The sequence below is a fragment of the Hippocampus comes genome, unplaced genomic scaffold (assembly GCF_001891065.2).
Source record: "Hippocampus comes isolate QL1 unplaced genomic scaffold, H_comes_QL1_v1.1 scaffold72, whole genome shotgun sequence".
NCBI lineage: Eukaryota > Metazoa > Chordata > Actinopteri > Syngnathiformes > Syngnathidae > Hippocampus > Hippocampus comes.
The window spans coordinates 990782-1010277 of NW_017806030.1; the positions used below are offsets into that span (position 1 = coordinate 990782).

General features: G+C 42.2%; 1 protein-coding gene across 4 annotated transcripts in view; it reads left to right on the plus strand.

The window, feature by feature from the left end:
* The first annotated feature begins 548 nt into the window (after positions 1-548).
* The window catches only part of numbl (NUMB like endocytic adaptor protein), a 32235-nt gene continuing 13287 nt past the window's right edge, over positions 549-19496 (plus strand). For 2 of the 4 annotated variants that reach the window (XM_019892796.1, XM_019892797.1), the window contains exons 1-3: positions 549-670; positions 889-918; positions 14979-15071. In XM_019892796.1, the coding sequence (XP_019748355.1) occupies positions 663-670; positions 889-918; positions 14979-15071 (131 nt within the window). In that variant the 5' untranslated portion in view covers positions 549-662. The remainder of the gene's footprint in view (positions 671-888; positions 919-14978; positions 15072-19496) is intronic. The other 2 variants (XM_019892799.1, XM_019892800.1) reach the window with 2 other exon arrangements.

Sequence of the window (19496 nt, forward strand, 5' to 3'; positions counted from 1 at the left end):
GCCGTGCTTCCTCCGTTGTGTTGTACCTCACCATCTTCGCGCATGTCAATTCAGGAAAGTAAAGAGTGCTCCTTGATGGGTTGATAGTGTTAAAGTAACATCGCATTTTGATATATGTGAGGGAAAGAGCAGAAAATAACGCCAGTTCATGACATTTTGATCATCTTGAACCGAAGATGTACCATTTTTTTCAGCAATATAATACGTACTTTCACAAGTACAGTAATACATAGATTCACGCCCAATACAGACCCAAACCTCAAAAAGTATTCAAGAAAACGACTAAATCGATACTTACCAAAAGACTGACATTTGCTAAATAGACAATGCGCGGTTAGTTTCCCGACGCTTACTATGTATTGCTTCGCGGGGCAAAAACGAATGTTAGAATCGTGGGTAATTGAACTGAATGCTATACGTACTAATTGGAACTTTATGAAGATTTGTTCACACGTCCCAATCCAATGGGAAGTGTGGATTTGCATGTCCGGCCTTGCGTGCCAATGGGTGAACTGGGAAGGCAGTCTTAGCGGGCGGAGCCGGAGGAGAGCAGCCCAGTCAGTGCACAGTGAACAGGCAAAGCATCCAAGCTCAGCACTAAAAGCGCCACACGGACCAACGCTGACTTGAAAGCATCGTTCTTTGACGCCTTTTTAGCTTCAATGCTTGCGTAAGATTGTCTTGTTGTAACGCCGCGTGTTTTGTGCGTGTTCGAGTGTGTGAGTAGCGTGAGTTCGAGGAGAGTTCCAGCCTGCTCGAGTTACGCCTAACAGAGACACCATACATTACCGTCATAGAATCGTAGGGTGGGTGGAGAAGATCTTTGGCATCTTCGGAAATATCACTGAATTCTCTTTTTTTTGGTACACTCTCGCGCTGGATTCACAGGGAGGAGCCGATCATCCGTCGTTGTTGTCGGTGAGTTAGCTGAATTCAATCCAATCCTGCGTTCCGCTTTACTTCCACGGTTATTGCCTAGAATGCTTGTATATGTAACAATAGCACAGTGCACTAAAAGATTGTAGTCGACTGCATGAGTGTTTATAATTGGATGGGTAATTATAGTACCTCTCGTTTCTTTTCTATCGCATATGTGAAATGAATGAAACATGACCCTGCCTTTGGGAGCAGCTCTCGTCCATAAGCCATCAGAAAAATACAATGATCTCATAGTGGAACTTTGCTCCGCTCTTAAAGCAATGCTAATGTGACAATTATTTATACTTTTATGATATTTCTTCTGAATGCAGTTAATTATGCTGGCTTCATTTGTAAGATTTCCATCTTATTTTTTTAACAGCATCGTGGTCACGGTAAACCAGAAACTTTGACTTCTACTTCTCAGGGACCACACTTCAATCTGTCTGCAGATCCTTTCAGTCTGTCAACTTGTGTTTTTTTTCCAAGTCTTGTCATGTAATCTCAAAATTAATGGTTTGACTTTGAAGAAAAAAAAAATGCCGCACCATACTGTAATGTCTCAACGATTAAACAGAATATTACCAATTTACTGAGAGGCGTACCATGGCACCCAAGAAAGTGTGGTGGGGCTTCCATTTAAGACACGTGCTTTTGTACAAGGGCCAGGGAATATGTGCATGTGGTTCCATTGTCTGTAGATCTCCATCTGTTCCATGACATGGCATTCCGTAGAGAATTCTGCTCTTATGGGTGGGGGTCTGACCCATTGCTTCCGAGAGGGAGAAAGAATCATATGTTGTGCATTACGACAGTAGGCACGGGATTCAGGCCACCAAACCCTACAAACCATAGATCACCTGCAAAGACAACTTCTGGATCTGACAAGAGAGGGATTTATTCAAATGAGAGAAGAGAAGGTGCAGTGGTGGTTTAGTGTTGGTCACTACTGTGTGCAAAGATGACTTGATAAGATTTGTTATGTAGACAAAGTTTGGTTTCTAAGCTAGGCTACTTTTTAGATAGTCATTATATTCATCAAGATAAAGGCTTGGTTTTTGGGTGAATGTACACCGGACTGTTTTTTTTTAGTAGACCAAAAAACTGTCACTTTGGATGTTAGCTCTTATAGCTAACAACAGAATTTTGTAAAGTGCAAAGCACCTCTACAAACATCGACAACGATCACGTTGTCATTCTCATAAAGTCATTTGGCAATGAAGAATGTGCAGATGTAGGTAGTGAGTCTGGCCAATGAACTTCATTCAAAATAGTAATGGTGGAAGACAGCGGTATAGTAGCATTTATGACGCAAAGTGTATATTTGCTGCATGCTGCTGTTGTGTTACATGATGTTTTACATACAGTATACACTGACAAAGCATAATAAAAACATATTTGTGCTGGAAGACCAGCAGTTTGCGGATATGCAAGTAGTTAATTTTTTTTTTCTTTTTTGTGACTCACTGCTAACTACTGGCCTGACATGCGTGTTACAGTACGGTCTTTCTTTTTGTGGGTCTGTATGACCATAACCTGAAGAAATACAAAGAAAAAAAAATCCCTCTTTCTTGTGTAAACATAACTGCGGATTGGAGGACAGGCATTATCAAGGTTAGATTTGAGGATAGAGTAAGATTATGCTTCCCCTAAAGAATTTCAAGAATTTGGTTCTCTGATCCGAACCAGAGTAGAAAATGATACATGGTACGTTTTACATTGCGCATTTGGTCCCGGTTTTTATTGCAACTTTAATGTTAGACCAAAAGTTCCACAGTAAAAAGCATAAAGCAAATATTTGCAACCCTACTGTGAGCAAAATTATGACTATACTGGGGACAGACAATCATGCTGTCTGCTGGGTTACATGCACTCCGAGTGTTGGAGTGTTTGCAGTGTATTTCATCCGAAATATTGTTGGCCCCTGGCTTAGTTTCCCTAACATTCATAATTTTTCCTCTCATTCTGTTTGGCGATGCTACTTTGGGTTTAGTTTGTATTTGTTGCCTTTGGTCTTTGTAGCACCGGAACTGTATGAGACCTAGACCCATCCTGGCCTTCTTTTTTTTTATTGCACACCAAGGTCTGGATGATCGTGTTGACACTTGATAATAGTCACCACATGGAAATCTCACCTGCCATAATTTTGTCATACGAACCTTTTGAACACACCTGGATTGATCCAAGATCAAGTTGTGGGGTTGTTGCTGTTTGGGAATAGATTTTGGGCTAAATTAAGACTGAGGTGAGGGGTTAAAGTTTGAAAACATTAAAGCTGTTTGAACTTCTTCGGACAAATTGGCGCTCATGAAGCGAGCTGCTGAAAGATTGTCATGAATACGCCCAAGCTCTAGTCCACTCCATGCATACATTCCACTCCATGCACACTGTCCACATCCGCTCAGACCATTTCCCGTCGTACAGCTCTTTATGCTATTGAAGGGTCTTGGCTGTCTTTTGTTGTTCAAACACATGCACCCGCATTCAAGGGGGCAAGCGTTGGCCCAGCTGAGAGCACAATATGACTGGGATCAAAGGTCATCCAGCTGGCCAATCATCGGGCTGTCTGCATCGGCTGGTAGTGGGAGAGGGCGTCGCCGCCTTTGTGCTGGCCCGGGTGGGTCTGCTAAACAAGCAGCTCCGCTTCCATCCCCGGTTCTGTTACTACCGGTGACCGTATTGCACTTCCTCCCTTGTCTGAATACTATAGTACATGCTTTTGCCTGTATGCTTGCAATTGACAGGTTTGAAATGCCGAGAAACATTGTAAGAAAAGTTATGCTGAAACCTTGTGGTCACAATTTGTGCTTTGATTCATTCAGTTCTTCAGTCAATGAAAGCACGCAATTAACTGTTCAACTGAACAGAGAATTGCCTCTCTGGTGGTGGGATGAATAAAAGCAACACAATTAGGTAATGGGATAAGGGGTACTTCAAGTTTGTTCTAGAGTGGATGGGTTCTCTGACAATAAATATGGCAAACGTCGGGGTACGGCATAATAAGCCACACAGGGCACTAATGGATGCTGATGAACAGATAAGAGACCATTTTAAAAGACGGTGCTGGAGCCTATCCCAGCCGTCTTCGGGCAGTAGGCGGGGGACACTCTGAACCGGTTGTCAGCCAATCGCAGGGCACACAGAGACGAACAACCATCCGCACTCACACTTAGGGACAATTTAGAGTGCTCCATTAACCTGCCATGCATGTTTTTGAAATGTGGGAGGAAACCGGAGTGCTTATCAATGACATACAAGATGTAATTGGCACGAACATTTATGCAAACGTAAGCCCTCATTTTAATCGTACACATTATAACACACACATGCTTCCATCACTGCTTCTAGGGTCTCCATTACATGCATTCAATTGAATAGTTTAATTCATGCAAATGCACACACACACACACACACACACGATACGATGCTTCCCTACCGTGCACACCGTGCAGGCCTGTTTTCATGTCCATTAGCAATTGATTTCCTTGTTTCCGTGGGCCTTTTCCCTCTTCAAATAACAAGAAAAGCACAAATGGGAAATTCTCGGAATACAACGACCAGAACTGGAGGCATTGCAACTATCACTTTGTCACACACACAAACAGGAGTTGCTTGTTTTACTGTTGTCTTTTTATTCACGTGGTGACCAATTTCTCCGTGTTTTGGTGAGCTCTTGGTAATTCCAAAGGCTCAGAAACTCTTTCAAGTGCTGCTTTGCTTTTGTCCCAAAATTCCAACTCGTACCTACCACCCCCCAAAATAATCTATACAGCAGAATGTAAACTGAAATTGCTTTTTATATTAGTAAAAAAAAACAAAAACAAATATTTAGACAAACAAAACAGTAACACTGCTGTTGCTAATTATTGCACTCCAGGAGTAAAAAAAACAACAACCCCCCCCACAATTACATAATCACGATTAAAGTCTTCTCTTCTCCCTTCAATAGTGGGAGATAGATTAGCTCGGCTTTCTGTTCTCTATAGAATGAGAGCACTGTTTCCTAACATTGTGTTAAAATACCTCAAACTTTTTCCTACTTTCTTGTCTGATGTCAGCCTCGTGCAGCTAAACTTGCTAAACGTCGGGGCTGGGGTTGGGGGGGGGGCAAACCACTAAATATAGCCTTGAATTGTTCACTGCTCGGTCTGACGTCGACAAAGCGATTGTTAACAACAGAGTAGGCAGAACCAAAGCCGAAGCTATCGGCGCACAGTAACGGTTCGTGAGAGGAGAGGAAGAAGAGCCGTAGTAGTAAGTGAGGCGGCAGTGACAACTCGACAGCAAGGTGATGGTGGGCATCCGTGCGATGTGCCTTCTGTTCAGTGTAACACTGAGCTCTGTAGCATCACACAATAGTTGGAAGCAGTATCGATGCTGTGACTCATTGTTGCTATGGTGAGGAGCTCTGACAGCATCGCTGCTGATGAAGAGGAACTGACTCCACAAGACTCTTCTCCTTCCGCTCTCTCTCTCTCTCTCCTCTGTCTGTCTCCATCAGTCGATCTGCCTCTTCCCTTCAGCATCTTCCTTATATTTTCTCCTCGCTCTTGTCTTTGTAACAGACAAGACAGACAGTTCTTTCTGACCGCGTGCTCCCTTATTTTCATCCTTTGCTCAGCAGCATCCGCCAGACTCCTTCACCTCTCCTTTCTTCCTTGAACCCTTATACTCTTTATTTTGTTGCACACAGTACATTTGATCATTTTGCGTTGAAAAATTCTCTCGGTGACAAGAATGCATTTCTATTCGGACTAGAGACAAGGTTGTTGTTTTTAATGGAACTCGGGAGCTTTCAGGTCAAATAATAGTTACATGGTTAAACTGTCATTGTTGTTATTGAATATAAACTGCCATTTTCCCTCTGAATAGAAAATAGACACAGTAAAATGCTTGTTAAAAAAAAAAATCAAAGCTTCATTGTTCCCTTTTATCCTCTGCAGCTGGGTCGCACACATGGTTGCCAGCTGTTTGTACTGCGATCACGAAAACAGAAATGAGTCAAAAATGATCGCTCAACAAGTTTACGGCTACAAATACAATTTGCATGCGGTAAGACTTGTACTGTATGTGCGAGACAGGAATCTAAGCAGAAACTAGTACATTATTCACAATTATCTTGCCCCTTGCCCTATGTGAGTACACACGATAGCCTATTGAAAAGTCTTCTCCATTGCCATTCGTTATCACCGTTTGCATTTGCATCCACATAATGCGCAACCAAGTAAAACAGAAGTAGATAGCAGTAAACCAAGACTACTTTAATTTATCAACATCCATTAATATACAAGCATTATTTGGCAAAAGTATGACATTTGTGTACCTTTTAATGGAGCATTTTGATCGAATGGTTTGTACTATTATGTTAACTCACATAGGGGGGCATAAACTTAAAATTCCCATGCTGCTGAAGATGTACCAAAAGCATGATTCAGCCCCAAATTTTAGGAAAATATCCCTCGGAAAGCGGTGGACGAACGGTTTTGCACGTCCGCTTCAAAGTGCATGCTCGGGGTTAGATTTCAGTCTCTGTGTGGAGTTTACCGGTGCCTGCGTGGGCTTTCTCCGGGTATTCCGGTATGGTAGATTGATGGAATGCTCTGAATCGTCCCTTGGGTGTGGGTGAATGGTTGTTCGTCTACGTAACGATTATATTATTGTTGATGTTTTACGTGTGTTGTTGTATTCTCATTATTTTCTGTTAAATGTTCTGTAAAGATGCAGTTGCAGCTGTTGTGAAAGCGCCAAATGAACAAAGATGTATGATATCACGGAGCGTGTATGAAATCATGCCATCCATCTTTAGTTGGAAGGTCTTAACGAGCACCAACCACTGACAGCCAGGACATTTCAGAACGCCCCATTAACATTGATTTTCTATGAAGTTTCAAGGCTGAATGTACTTAGCATCATCATTCTCAATATGATCTTTCTGATATCATTTTCCCAGTTTTGACTGAGCTGCGCTGAAATGACCTGACTTCCCGCAATGGAATGTCGACTGATTTTGCTTGAAACGTTAAGTTTTCATTGCTATGTCTTCAGAGAGTGACCAAAAGAGTGTGCAGACTGACTTCCCCCTGCTGATCTGCTCCTCTGAATCGTAGTAATATAGTGGAGATGGCAGCCTGGCACAGCAAGGAGGTTGTGTGATGTCATTAGAACACTGTGGCCTGATTAGTGTTGCCCGTCTCCCTTCATCTCTCTAGCTCATGTCATTCTCAGTGGGTGAGTAGCATGCTTCCTTCTTGTCACCCCTTGTCTCCTGTCTTCGCCTGTGCGAGCTTAACAGTGGGAGGTCAAGTTGTGGGTGCGGTAGGCTCAAGGAGAGGAAAAGACAAGAGAACAGTGATGCTTCCTGATCACCAGATAGGCCGCTGACTTGATGTGCACATGTAGAACACAGGAAGATGCTTTTGAGTCTTGTGTCAGGCCGCGTGTGTATTTTGCCTCCTCTCTGGTTAACTATGTGCCACATAGGGACTTGTTCATTCTCTGCATTCCGAAGAACCCTTTTTGACACACTCGGCAGCTTTGAATATTTTTCGCTCTTACCTACACACACACACACACACACACACACACACACATACACACACACACACACACACACACACACACACACACACACACACATACACACACACACACACACACACACACACACACACACACACACACATACACCAGATTTCAATGGCCCCTTTCCTTACATTATATTCACATCCAGACAGCCAACTCCCATAATACATAATTCAAACACTGGCTTGTCATGCAGGATAGGGGCCCTCAAGGACCAGAATTGGTGACCCCTGTTTGGAGTACCTACAGTCTACTCACTTCATAGTCCTCTCTTTAGCTTTAAAGTTAGTGACTTGTTGCTGGTGCTGATGTCTGTTTGTAATAAAGAATCATGTGTCCCTTCCCTGAAGTTATTTTGTAAACATCAGTAATTGGTATGCTTTTATGAAATGTTACTTTGTGCAAGCCTAGACAGACAAAAACACTAACTACGTAAATGAGTGCCAACAAATCTCAAGTTGCAACTAAAGACAAGTCAAAAAAAAAACTGTGAAACTAAGCATTTGGTCCTATATGGGAAATAGCAATCGCCTTGGTGGTTTTTTTGTGCAAAATAAGTGTTTTATATCGTTATATAATTATAGATGATAATTTCCCCCCCTCATCAGACATTGCCTTTGCCTGGCTTGTGTAGGTTTGTGTATGTAGGTCTTGTGTTCTGCCATACAATCTGTCCCTATCCAATATTCACACTGATAACTAACGCTTGAGGGTAAAGACATGGAGGAAAGGAGGCCTTGGAGTAAAAGAGTTTTAGGATTGAAAAGAGGGCAGATGATCGTATTTTCTTGTGTAAGCAAACTTTACACAAAACTGAACAGAAGTATTTGTCTGTGTGTGTATGTGTGTGTTAACTGCATCCATGTGTGTTTTGTCTCATACAAATTTTTCCATTCAAATGTGACTTGACGCATTACGTAGGTAAAGACAAGACAAAAATGGTCCATATTAAAATAGCAAGTTTTGGTCATAAAAATACAATGAGTGATCATTTATTTAAAAAAAAATAAAACTGTGAAACTAAGCATTTGGTCCTATATGGAAAATAGCAATAGCCTTGGTGTTTTTTGCAAAATAAGTGTTTTATATCGTTATATAATTATAGATGATAATTTCCCCCCCTCATCAGACATTGCCTTTGCCTGGCTTGTGTAGGTTTGTGTATGTAGGTCTTGTGTTCTGCCATACAATCTGTCCCTATCCAATATTCACACTGATAACTAACGCTTGAGGGTAAAGACATGGAGGAAAGGAGGCCTTGGAGTAAAAGAGTTTTAGGATTGAAAAGAGGGCAGATGATCGTATTTTCTTGTGTAAGCAAACTTTACTACAGTCACGGGTTAAGGTCAAAATTCCGGTTACTGAAACATTCGGTATAACTCATTTCCATGCATGAGCGGACACTTTGTTTCTGATACATGTCAACTGGAAATCCCGATTTTAAACGGCGACACACTGATAACGTCGCAATTCAAATAGACGTAATTTCTGCTTCTTCATCAGAAAAACACGGGGAAAAAACTGTCTCTCACCACATTTAATACAGAAGTTGGCACTGGCATTTTGCACTACATTTTCATTGTTCTTTTTTTTGCAGACATTTTAATGGAAGCTGTCTTCCAAGGCCTTGAAATGTGCTTGCTAAATTTCATGCCATTAATGCTAATGTGAATATAGTTTCAATGTACAGTGGTACCTCTACTTACGAAATTAATATGTTCTGGAAGAAATTTCGTAACTAGAAAATTTTGTAAGTAGAGACGCGTTTTCCATGTAATTGCCCTAATCTGTTCCAAGCCCCCCCAAAATTCAGACATAAATGTTTTCTAAAGCATAAACATGCATCCAAATACGTAACAAATACATGTTACAATTAGATTAGTGCACAATAAATGAGCGTTGTGCATAATGTAAAAAAACAAAGAATAGAGTAAAGAATAAACATGATGAAGAGACGTTCGTAAGTGGAGGTACCGCTGTAGTGCATTTTTACTACTCTGAATGACCAAAAGTGATCATACTCGGGTTTACTGAAATTCCACACGAGTTCAATAAGTATACCGCATGAACACAGCAACACATTAAAATGACCAAATTAGAGATTTATTTCCTAATGTTAGCATTTTAAGCTCCCAACATTTGTATGCATTCTGTTGATGGCGTGTTCATGGCCCCCAACTTTAAGGAGTGACTGGAAACATGGCGCAATATCAAATATTTATATTTGAGAAAACTCCATTTGTTACCATACCTCTCTTACATCTATTAACCATAAATATCATCACCTGCCACCATGGGGACCCCAGTTCAAGACTATCCACGGACACATGCCTGTGGTGCCCTTGAGTAAGACACCAATACCCCAAACTGCTCCCTGGGTGCCAAAGTAGCCCCTTGCTCCAAGATGGATGTGTCGCTAGCAGTGTGTGTTGCACTTCTGAGACATGTTTTCAAACTACCGAGCTTGATAGTTTCTGTAATCTCTCGTGACTGCAAAGCGCACGCGTACACACTCATTTAGTTTCCAAAAGAATCCCTCTCTTTTGTCTTGCCACACTTTACCAAGGAAACAATAACACTGAAGTAGTTTTTTTTTTTTTTTAGCTTGTGATGTCTTTTTTTGTGTGCTGCGAGGAATCATAAAGTATAATGATAAGGTTGTAGTTGCCCTACTTTGTGATAGAAAGTGACTTCGTTTAAATGCCGTCAATAACCTTCTCAATACCCGAATATTGATGATATTTGGCAACGGTTTGGGTTGGGATATTCCAGTTGATCACATTTAGCATGTATACAAAGTAACTCACACTTACACATGTTGTCCCGAATGTTTCAGAAACCAGAATTTTGATCTTGACTCTACCCGAATATTGATGATATTTGGCAACGGTTTAGATTGGGATATTCCAATTGACATTTAGCATGTATACGAAGTAACTCACACTTACACGTTGTCCCGAATGTTTCAGAAACCAGAATTTTGATCTTAACTCTAATATTGACTGTCTGTAAATGTGGCCGGTGATTTAGTTTGGGGCACGGCGCAGGATGAAATATTTTTTGACACGTTATCGCACAATCGTGAGCTACGATTCTCCTATTGACAGATGGTTGAGTGTGGCATGTGTTTGCCTACATTTGGTTAAAGAATTGGGGGCTGGGGGTTTGCAAGTAAAAGGGGGAAGAGGAGGTGTGGGTGGAGGTCAGCGGAGGCACAGCTGGCGAGATCCCCTCTCCAACCAGCTGCTGCCTCAAAAGAGGGTGTCAGCAGGCTGCTTGGCTGCTTGGCTGTACAGTGGTACCTCCACTTACAAAATTAATTGGTTCTGGAAGAAATCTCTCAACTCGAAAATGTTGTAAGTAGAGACGCGTTTTCCATGGAAATGCCCTAATCCGTTCCAAGACCTCCCAAAATTCAGACATAAATGTTTCCTAAAGCATAAAAATGTATCAAAATATGGAACAAATACATGTTACAATTAGATTATTGCCCAATAAATGAGGGTTGTGCATCATGTAAAAAACAAAGAAGAGAGTAAATAATAAAAATGATGGTCATTTAACGTCCTCATCGTTTTTTGCCCTCTTTAGTTCTTGTTCTCTCTCCAAGGACGTTTGCTTTTGTCGGCTTTTAACAATCCTTTGAAAATGTCCAAGGCAAAAATCAGCATCGTGAGCGATTGCCCAACTCGTCAACACTTCGGAACACATCATGGACCGAGGGGCGAATGACGAGGACGCTGCATCGACACATATCTCTCTATCTACACACATAGACATACGGTAGAAACCTCTTAGCCAATGGGATGGCAGGATGATGCTCAGTAATAGCCAATGGCAGAGCAAGTATGCTGCGTTCAGGGAACTCGGAGCTGCGAGGAGCAGGCCATGTTGTATTTTTACCTTTCGTATCTTGAAATTTCTTTCGTAACAAGAGGTAATATTTTCCTGTTGAGACGTTTCGTAACTTGAAAATTTCGTATGAAGAGGCGTTCGTAAGTAGAGGTACCACTGTAAATTAAAATTATCTTAGTCTTCCCAGCAGACAGGTTTCATTGTTATTGTATATATTTTTTGTAGTTGGTTTCTGTTATACAGGTTGCTTTTCTGAGCCTTTATGTGGTGGGGAAACATAGAAAAGGACAAGACAGCTTTCCTGAACAGATTAGAGGGCAAATAGACAGATGGAAGCTGCCACTGAGGAAAATGGACTGACCGACAGATGGATCCGTAGACATCTCTTTAACAGATGCATATGCATTGAGTCAACATTTCATCATCCGTAATGTGTAAGAGTTGGTCATTCAACATAAAAAAGGAACTAGCGCTAATATGTACTCACTGTTCTTTGTTGTGCTGTACTGCCCTTCTATTAAAAGTTTGCGTCCCATCGCATTATCATGTGCTTTGTGTCGAGAAAAGCACTTTTAGACCAAGGACGGGCAGAGTGATGAGGCAGATGTTAAAAGCTCTAAAAGCCTATTGATTTTCGACTTGGGGCCTTATATATAATTGCTTGACATGCATACATGTACATAATGCATGAATATGTTGTTTGATGGTCAGCATTTTAAATTTGGAGAGATGCATCCCCAAAATGAGTGTGTCAAAATGGGTTCTGTTTGAGTCAATAGAGCACAACTAAAGCAGCAAGCTGAACGTGTAGTCATTATTATTATTATTATTATTTTTAAAAAATATATCTATTATGATTTATTTCTTATCAGGTCTCATAGACTTCTCATTCCACAGTTGGGTTCTGATCATGTGCCTTTAACCGTACACTTGTATATTATTTGTGTGATTAGTGATAGATTATTTAAACCAGATAATCAACACACATGGGTAGCAATTAAAAAGCTACCGATATTTCATTTCACATTTTGATCCACTGCATACATCCACTTGGCCGGACAACGCAATACACTGACAGAGCCTTTCATTGTGCTATTCTCCTTCCATCCAGTAGGGGTGCTCCTAAACAAGGCAACAGAATACACTCTGTGCCTTCGACGGCACCCTCTTCACTGCATTAGGCAATTACTGATTTCACACAATTCTATCAGATTTGTACTCTGAGAGCAGCAGGAGGCTGGCTCATCTCCTACCCTTCTGTCACCCTTTCAGAGACTCCCCCGCAAGATCTTGCATCAGAAGAGACAAGGGATTTGTAGCCAGGAGTCATTCTACTACTACTACTGCAAAAAATACTACCTTTGTATAACAACATAGGCATTTTGGACATCCCCATGTCTTTAACTGTTCCGTGTTTAAATGTCCACAAAAATACGACTGGTTGCCATGTGATGTGGTTGCCATGCAGCAGTAAGGTTTTCAGTAAGATGGTCATTCGAATGTCGAGCGTTGCGTGAAAGAGCTGGGATGCCATGTTGATTAGCACAGAAAGGTCTTGAAAACTGATGCTGACACACACACACACACACACACACACACACACACACACACACACACACAAATTTTTGAGTATGGAGACTATAGACCATGTAATGCACAAGACAAAAACATAAGATGGCCAATTGTGCGCTTGTGTCCAGAGGCCACTTGAGGGCTCACTTACACGCTTCTCCATCAACGCACATTTGACGGTTTTAGGCAGTAGTCTTCTTTTTTTTAATTGCACTGAATTTATGAATTTCAATTCAAAGAACACAGAAGAGATGGTGTTTGGTCCCAGTGGCCCATACACATCCCCTCCTGTAGACTTGGGCCCCCTGGCTCCTTATCTAAAGCCAACAGTCCCAAACTTGGGTCTTAAACTGGACAGTGATTAAAATTACATTTTCAAAAATTATTTTAATTTTAAATTAAAATTTAAAGTAAATTGGACCGGCAAATTGGTGCTGTTGTTAAATCCAGCTACTTTCATTTTAGGCAGCTGGCTAAAAAGTAAAGCCTCTCCTTTCTCAACAGCACTTTGAAACGGCGATTCATGCCTTCGTCACATCTCGGCTGGATTACTGTAATTCACTTTACTTTGGAGTCAGCCAATCCTCCATTATGCGTCTCCAGTTGATCCAAAATGCTGCTGCTCGCCTCTTGACAGGTACTTCTAAGAAGGAGCACATAACTCTTACTCTGGCAACCCTTCCCTGGCTTTCTATACATGTTAGTTTGTTTTGTTTTTCAGATTGTATTTTGCATTTTCAAATCTTTAAATGGCCTCACCCCACCTTACCTCTCCGAGCTCCTCTGACCCTACGTACCGGCCCCGTGAACTAAGCGGAGGGGATAGAGCCTTTTCCGTTGCTGGTACCTCTCTTTGGGATGACCTCCCATTGAACATTCGGCAAGCCACCTCGCTGCCCATCTTTAAAACTCGTCTCAAAACTTATTTGTATTCTTTGGCTTTTGACTCCGCTTTCGACTTGATTTTTAGTTGGACTGTTTTTGTGCTTTCTACTGTCTTTGTTATTAATTTCTATATTGTGGGAATATTTTAGCTCCATATGAAGCACTTATTATACAGCGATGGTTGTTTTAAAGTGCTCTATAAATACAGTTGAATTGAGAATTAATAAAGGAGAGAACGGATGAATGATGAGACCAAAGAAAGCTGAATGAAACTTCAATCTGTGGTTTTGACCAGAGGCAAAAATAAATGACCTGTAGGTCAGATAAAAGCATGTGTTTTGGTGTGCACCTGAATGGCTGATGTTTTATCATCTCTTCTTAATGGCCCATTCCTCTTCGGGATAACATGCTTTGCTTCAGAGGTTTTCATTAGACGCCTTAAGCCTGTGTTGTATTCCAAGGATTTTACATCATAATTTTTTTCCTCCTTGGACCTACTTTAGAGCCTTAAGTCCAGGGTGAATGAATCATTTTGGTTGATGTGCTCATGCTCTCACTGGCTGTATTACTGTGACTTGCACACATTGCACCCTATCAGGGCATCCGGGCGCTTCCTCCTTTTGACCTGGTGCAGTTCCAGCTCCAGCTGTTATCATCAAGTGCCAGCCCCTCATCTCACCCGCTCCCCTAGTGTACTCTTGACCAGTGTATCAAGAGCAGATGGAGTGCAGAAAACCGTGTCAGCACCCGCTGCAACACGCTTTACCCACCACTCCACTCCTCTTGTTTTTATCCTGTCTCTCCAGTATTTCCCCACTCCCAGGATCCGGGGCAGACATTGATTTGTCATTTATTTATAGCACAGCTGTGAGCATGCACGCTTGTGCAGTATTTGTTTGTTTCTGTACATCTGTACAACAGACGCTCATGTGGATCGTGGGCACTCCTAATTGCGTTTGCATGAATCTGTGTGTGTGAGTGTGTGTTTGTGCGCGCGCACGTGTGAAGGTTCCTTTTCCAAGTTAATCTCTTAAGAAGAGGTGTGGTTCTCCGTGGCTCTACGCTCGCTCTCCACCCAGCTCCTCATTCTGAGTGGCGATATCATCACACAAATCTCTCCTGCGCTCATTTTTTTCCCCCCCCTTGTGTCGCTGTTGCCGCCACAGCCATTCGTCTCAAAACCTCGGCTCGTCACCTCTGCGATCTTCTCCGTCTACGATGAGTTCTTGCGGTGAGGTCGGGGATGCCATCGAAACCAGGTGAGTCAGAGAGGGGTACGGCTGTCGTCGTGGTTTTTGTGCAAGAACTGCACGGTACCGTCGCTTTAGGCTTTACTGTGTTTGTTTGGACTCCAAACTGGGTCACTGGTGCGCTAGTAATCACTAATACATTCCATTTCGCTCAGCTCTATAGCGGTCAAGAGCAAATGCTATATTTTTCCCGATGGCTGTTGTGTTATCGGCGACAGTCGCTTTTCAAACCGTGCCAAAGTCTGGTCTAGCCTGTGTCCACAGGGCTCATCGTCGATAATAGCCTTAGCAGATGCAGCAACTACATGCCCATATGGAAGAGATTAAACATGTTCTATGTATGCAAACGCACAGCATATTGTTTCGGTGTCATTTGCCGGCATATTTGTGTTCAGGAGCATGCTTTTGCTCCTGAGAGAGGTGCAGGAGCATTTGGCATGCATGCCTTTGTCACAGCAGAAGGTATGTTTTCAATCAAGTCGCGTAGCCTGGAGGATTTGCTTAATTCCCAGGAGTTTCAAGACCCTTTCCTCTTCTTTCCCTCTGGCCTCGCGTCAAGGCAGCAGAGAGAAACAGTTCTTAATGTGTTTTTGTGAGACGCAGAAAGAACAAGGCGCAGGATAAGAAAACGTCGCGAGTGGAATGAGGACAAATGAAGAAAAGCGAGATGCAGACGCAACAGGACGGCGGTGAGAGGAGGGGTGTGAAAGTTGGGTTTGAAAAGGAAAAAATAAAAGAGGAGATGAAGAGAGAAGAAAGGCCGTGTATAAAGCGGGACCAGCAGACACTATAACAAGGCTAAAAAGGGGGGCTTTCGAGATTGATCTTCACAGTATAGTTGTGGGAGAGATGTTCAAACTTCTTGAATGCAAACAATGTTAAAGGAACCGTGTAGATGTGGAAAGTTCTCCATGAGTGCAGATGTTTTCCTCAAAATGCAGAACTTCCAAAACTATGAGGTAACAGCTGACGTATTTTGGGTGGACCGGAAATTCTCTTTGTATGCACTCAGGCTGCAGACCTTTGAATATTTTTTTGCATACGGTACACCAGGGGGTTCCTTTTGAGGTCAGGACTCTGCCCTGTTTACAAATGTAAAGGCCTCTCCTTCATTGAACACAACATGAATTACGAATAATTAAAAACAGATGAAGAAGAGCCACTTTAGGGGTCACGCTTACATGCATATGCAATACGTTACATTTTTGTGACACTAGCGAACACAGTTGTAGATCAGGGGGACATTGGGGTAGAATGGCCCGTTGCTCATCCTCTGTAGCTCCGTCAACACTTGACAAAGCTGAAAGATTTGTCTGCCCAAATTCTTCTGCCGCTCAATGACTTGAAGCATGATCCTCACGGGTGGAAGGTAGCGATCATGATCGCTTGTCCACGGCAACCCCATTAAAGTAGCATTGCCTTACTTACAGCATTTTTTTTTATACTGACAGTTGGTGACCCCGAAATTGGCGGGCGTAAGTGTGGAAGAGTGATTAGCACTTCTGCCTCACAGCAAGAAGATATCCAATTTGCTCTCAGCTTGGATCACTTGTGCCCAGAGTTCGTATGTTCTACCAATGCATTATTATTATTTTTTGTCTATCCCCTACAGCAGCATAAATAGTACCAGTGTGTTAACATTCATTAACATAATTAATGAATCCATCCATTTTTCTATCCACTTTATCCTCACGAGGGTCGCGGGGGGGGTGCTGGAGACTATCCCAGCCAGCACCCCGACTTTGCAAAGTTCATTCAAATGAAGCCAATGTACTGTTTGCCTATGCTGAATATTTGTATGATCTCAGAGATTTGTTAGGGATTATAGGATGGCCCGTGGTGAATACTGAGGAGAGAAAATACAAGTGGGACCGCAGCATGACAACATGATAGTGGAGAGTATCGACTCCACTGCTCCCCTTCACGCCTGGCCGCGCAATGACTTTAGATTAGTTTCCCAACCGGACCCATTTCCGTCACTTTTACAGCACATGCGAGTACACAAACAATAGAACGGACAAAATCGAAGACGCAGACACATGCAAGACATGAATGTCAACACGCGTTGGGCTAGCTTGATATGCTACGCGCGCTTCCCGCTGTTCCCGGCGCAAGCGCAGATGATGTTGGATGCTTACTGTACATTAATATGCTACTGTAGATCTCTTTTGAGGAGCACACACACAAAAACCACAAAAACGTGTGACAATAGTGTGTTTTCCATCCGTGGAATGTGTCGCTGAAAGAACACCACATCAAACCTCATTAGAAAGACTGGTTATCAGGTTAGTTAGGCTCTCAAAAATGTCTTATTTATAGAAAAGATCAAATATATCAGAGTTTAAGGAGCAGTCTCCATCTTTGGTTGCTTGATGTTGATTTATTCAGATGGCAGATTTATATGGCACGCAATCAAATATTGTAATGACAATCCACATTCCCCAAAATGCACTGCGGCTTTAGTCACCGAGGGAAGATTTCAAGCTTATTATGCAGATGACCACCTGCTAATGAGCTTTCTTTCATGCCTCACCATAGCCAGCAACTCCTGTGAAACATGATATTAAAGGCTGCGAGGAAGGATATTCTGCTTGTGTGTGCGCAAAGAGAGCCAGAGAGAGAAAGATGGAGAATGACAGAGACAGCACTCCCAGTGGGTGCCAGGCTGATGGTTTGGCACATGGCTCTGCTTCAGCTGTCAATTTGCATCAGTCAGTAACACACACTCACACACACACGCTTACTGTAATACACTCTCCTGATCTCATTGTGTTGTTGCTAGAGAGCAATTGGGGATTGTGACCGAGTGATTTGCGGGACTGTGCAGCGATGATATTGACCTGGAAATGTTCAGTGACACGGCTGTCTGGCCCTTTCAGAGACTTGACGATTACAGAGCATGTTTGGTGTTGTGATCTTGTTTGAAGCACGCTGTCCTATTTCGGACTTACTTACTTACTTTCCATAAAGTTTTATTTCGATGATTTGTTTACTGCATGCTTCGATTGAGTCTCTGCATTTGTGGTCAGGTTTGAGGGTTTCGGACTAAAAATTGACAAAATCAAACAATTGTTGTACTCTTTAGTGTGGCAATGTATTGGCAGCCTGCTAGCGTATGTGCACTCGTGGTATCGGCGCAATAAATCTTTCAGTTGGTCTTGCCAATACAGAACTGTTATTTCCCGTAAGGTATGTTGATCTGACTATGAGACGCTGAAATCTCTCCCTCTCTGTCTCACTCTCTCACACACACACACACACACATGCACAGGCAACGAAATAGTCCACCATGTCCTGGGTCAGACTTCAGCCCAAACACGTGGCCTCGTTTATCTCTACATAATCACACTCTTTATTTTGAATACACGCTCCACCTGTTGTCTAAAAGTGTGTGTGTGTATGTGTGTGAGAGAGAGAGAGAGAGTGTGTGAGAGAGAGTATGAGAGCGAGAGAGAGAAAGAGAGAGATGGAAAGTGTCTGTTGAAGTCTGCAGGCCCCAGAAAGTGGGTCAGGTGTATGCGTGTGCTTGTGTGCACAGGCGTGTGCGACAATAAGTGGAGGATGTTGTGCCTGTCTTTGCTTCAGGTCATTTCTCTGCCTCTGAAACACAAGTTGGATAATCTCGTATAAAACATACTTGCTGTATTTTTAGGTTAACCCTAAATATATATTTCAAGGCAAAACTCAGTATTTGTTTGTGTATCACGTGCTTGTGGTTTTTGTTGTTGTTGTTGTTTGAGGAGGTTCTGCAAAGAACTCGTTTCAGAAGAGAAGTCAAATTATGATGAGCATCCGTTTTTCTTTTGGCTGGTTTACTGACTGTTGTTGTTTTTTTTTTGTTATGCATACTTGTTTGAAATAAATGCTCAGCGTTTCATACTTTTCATTACTTTGGAATTCGTAATGGGTTTCTTCTTTAGTGTCTTGAACGAATTTATTATTGCCTCACTTTGTAATTGAATTTCCTTCATGGGAGTATCGGGGGTGCTGGCAGTTGGAGTCAGTTGAGACGCTGCTGATTGATCTACTTAGCCAATATCCTTTCCACAACGATGCTTGTTTTTAATGCGGTGCTCTCAAGGGGATCGAAGGTTTTCGGCCTTGCCGCGTCTGTGCAAAGATTTCTCTGGAAGTCTCTGAAATATTTTGATGCTATTATGGACCACACATGAGGAAATCCGTAAATTCCTTGCAATTGAACGTTGGGAAAGGTTGTTCTTCAACTGTTGTATGTACTATTGGCTCAAACAGTTGCTCCCAAAGTGGTGAACCTCACGGCATCCTCAAATGTGAATAAGCGAACCTTTTTGGCATGCTTCTTTTTATGCTCACCTGTTTCCAATCTAACCTGCTCACCAGTGGAATGTTCCAAACGGGCTTTTTTTTTTCTTTTTTTTTTTTTTTTTTTTTTTTTTTTTTTTTTACATTTCCCCA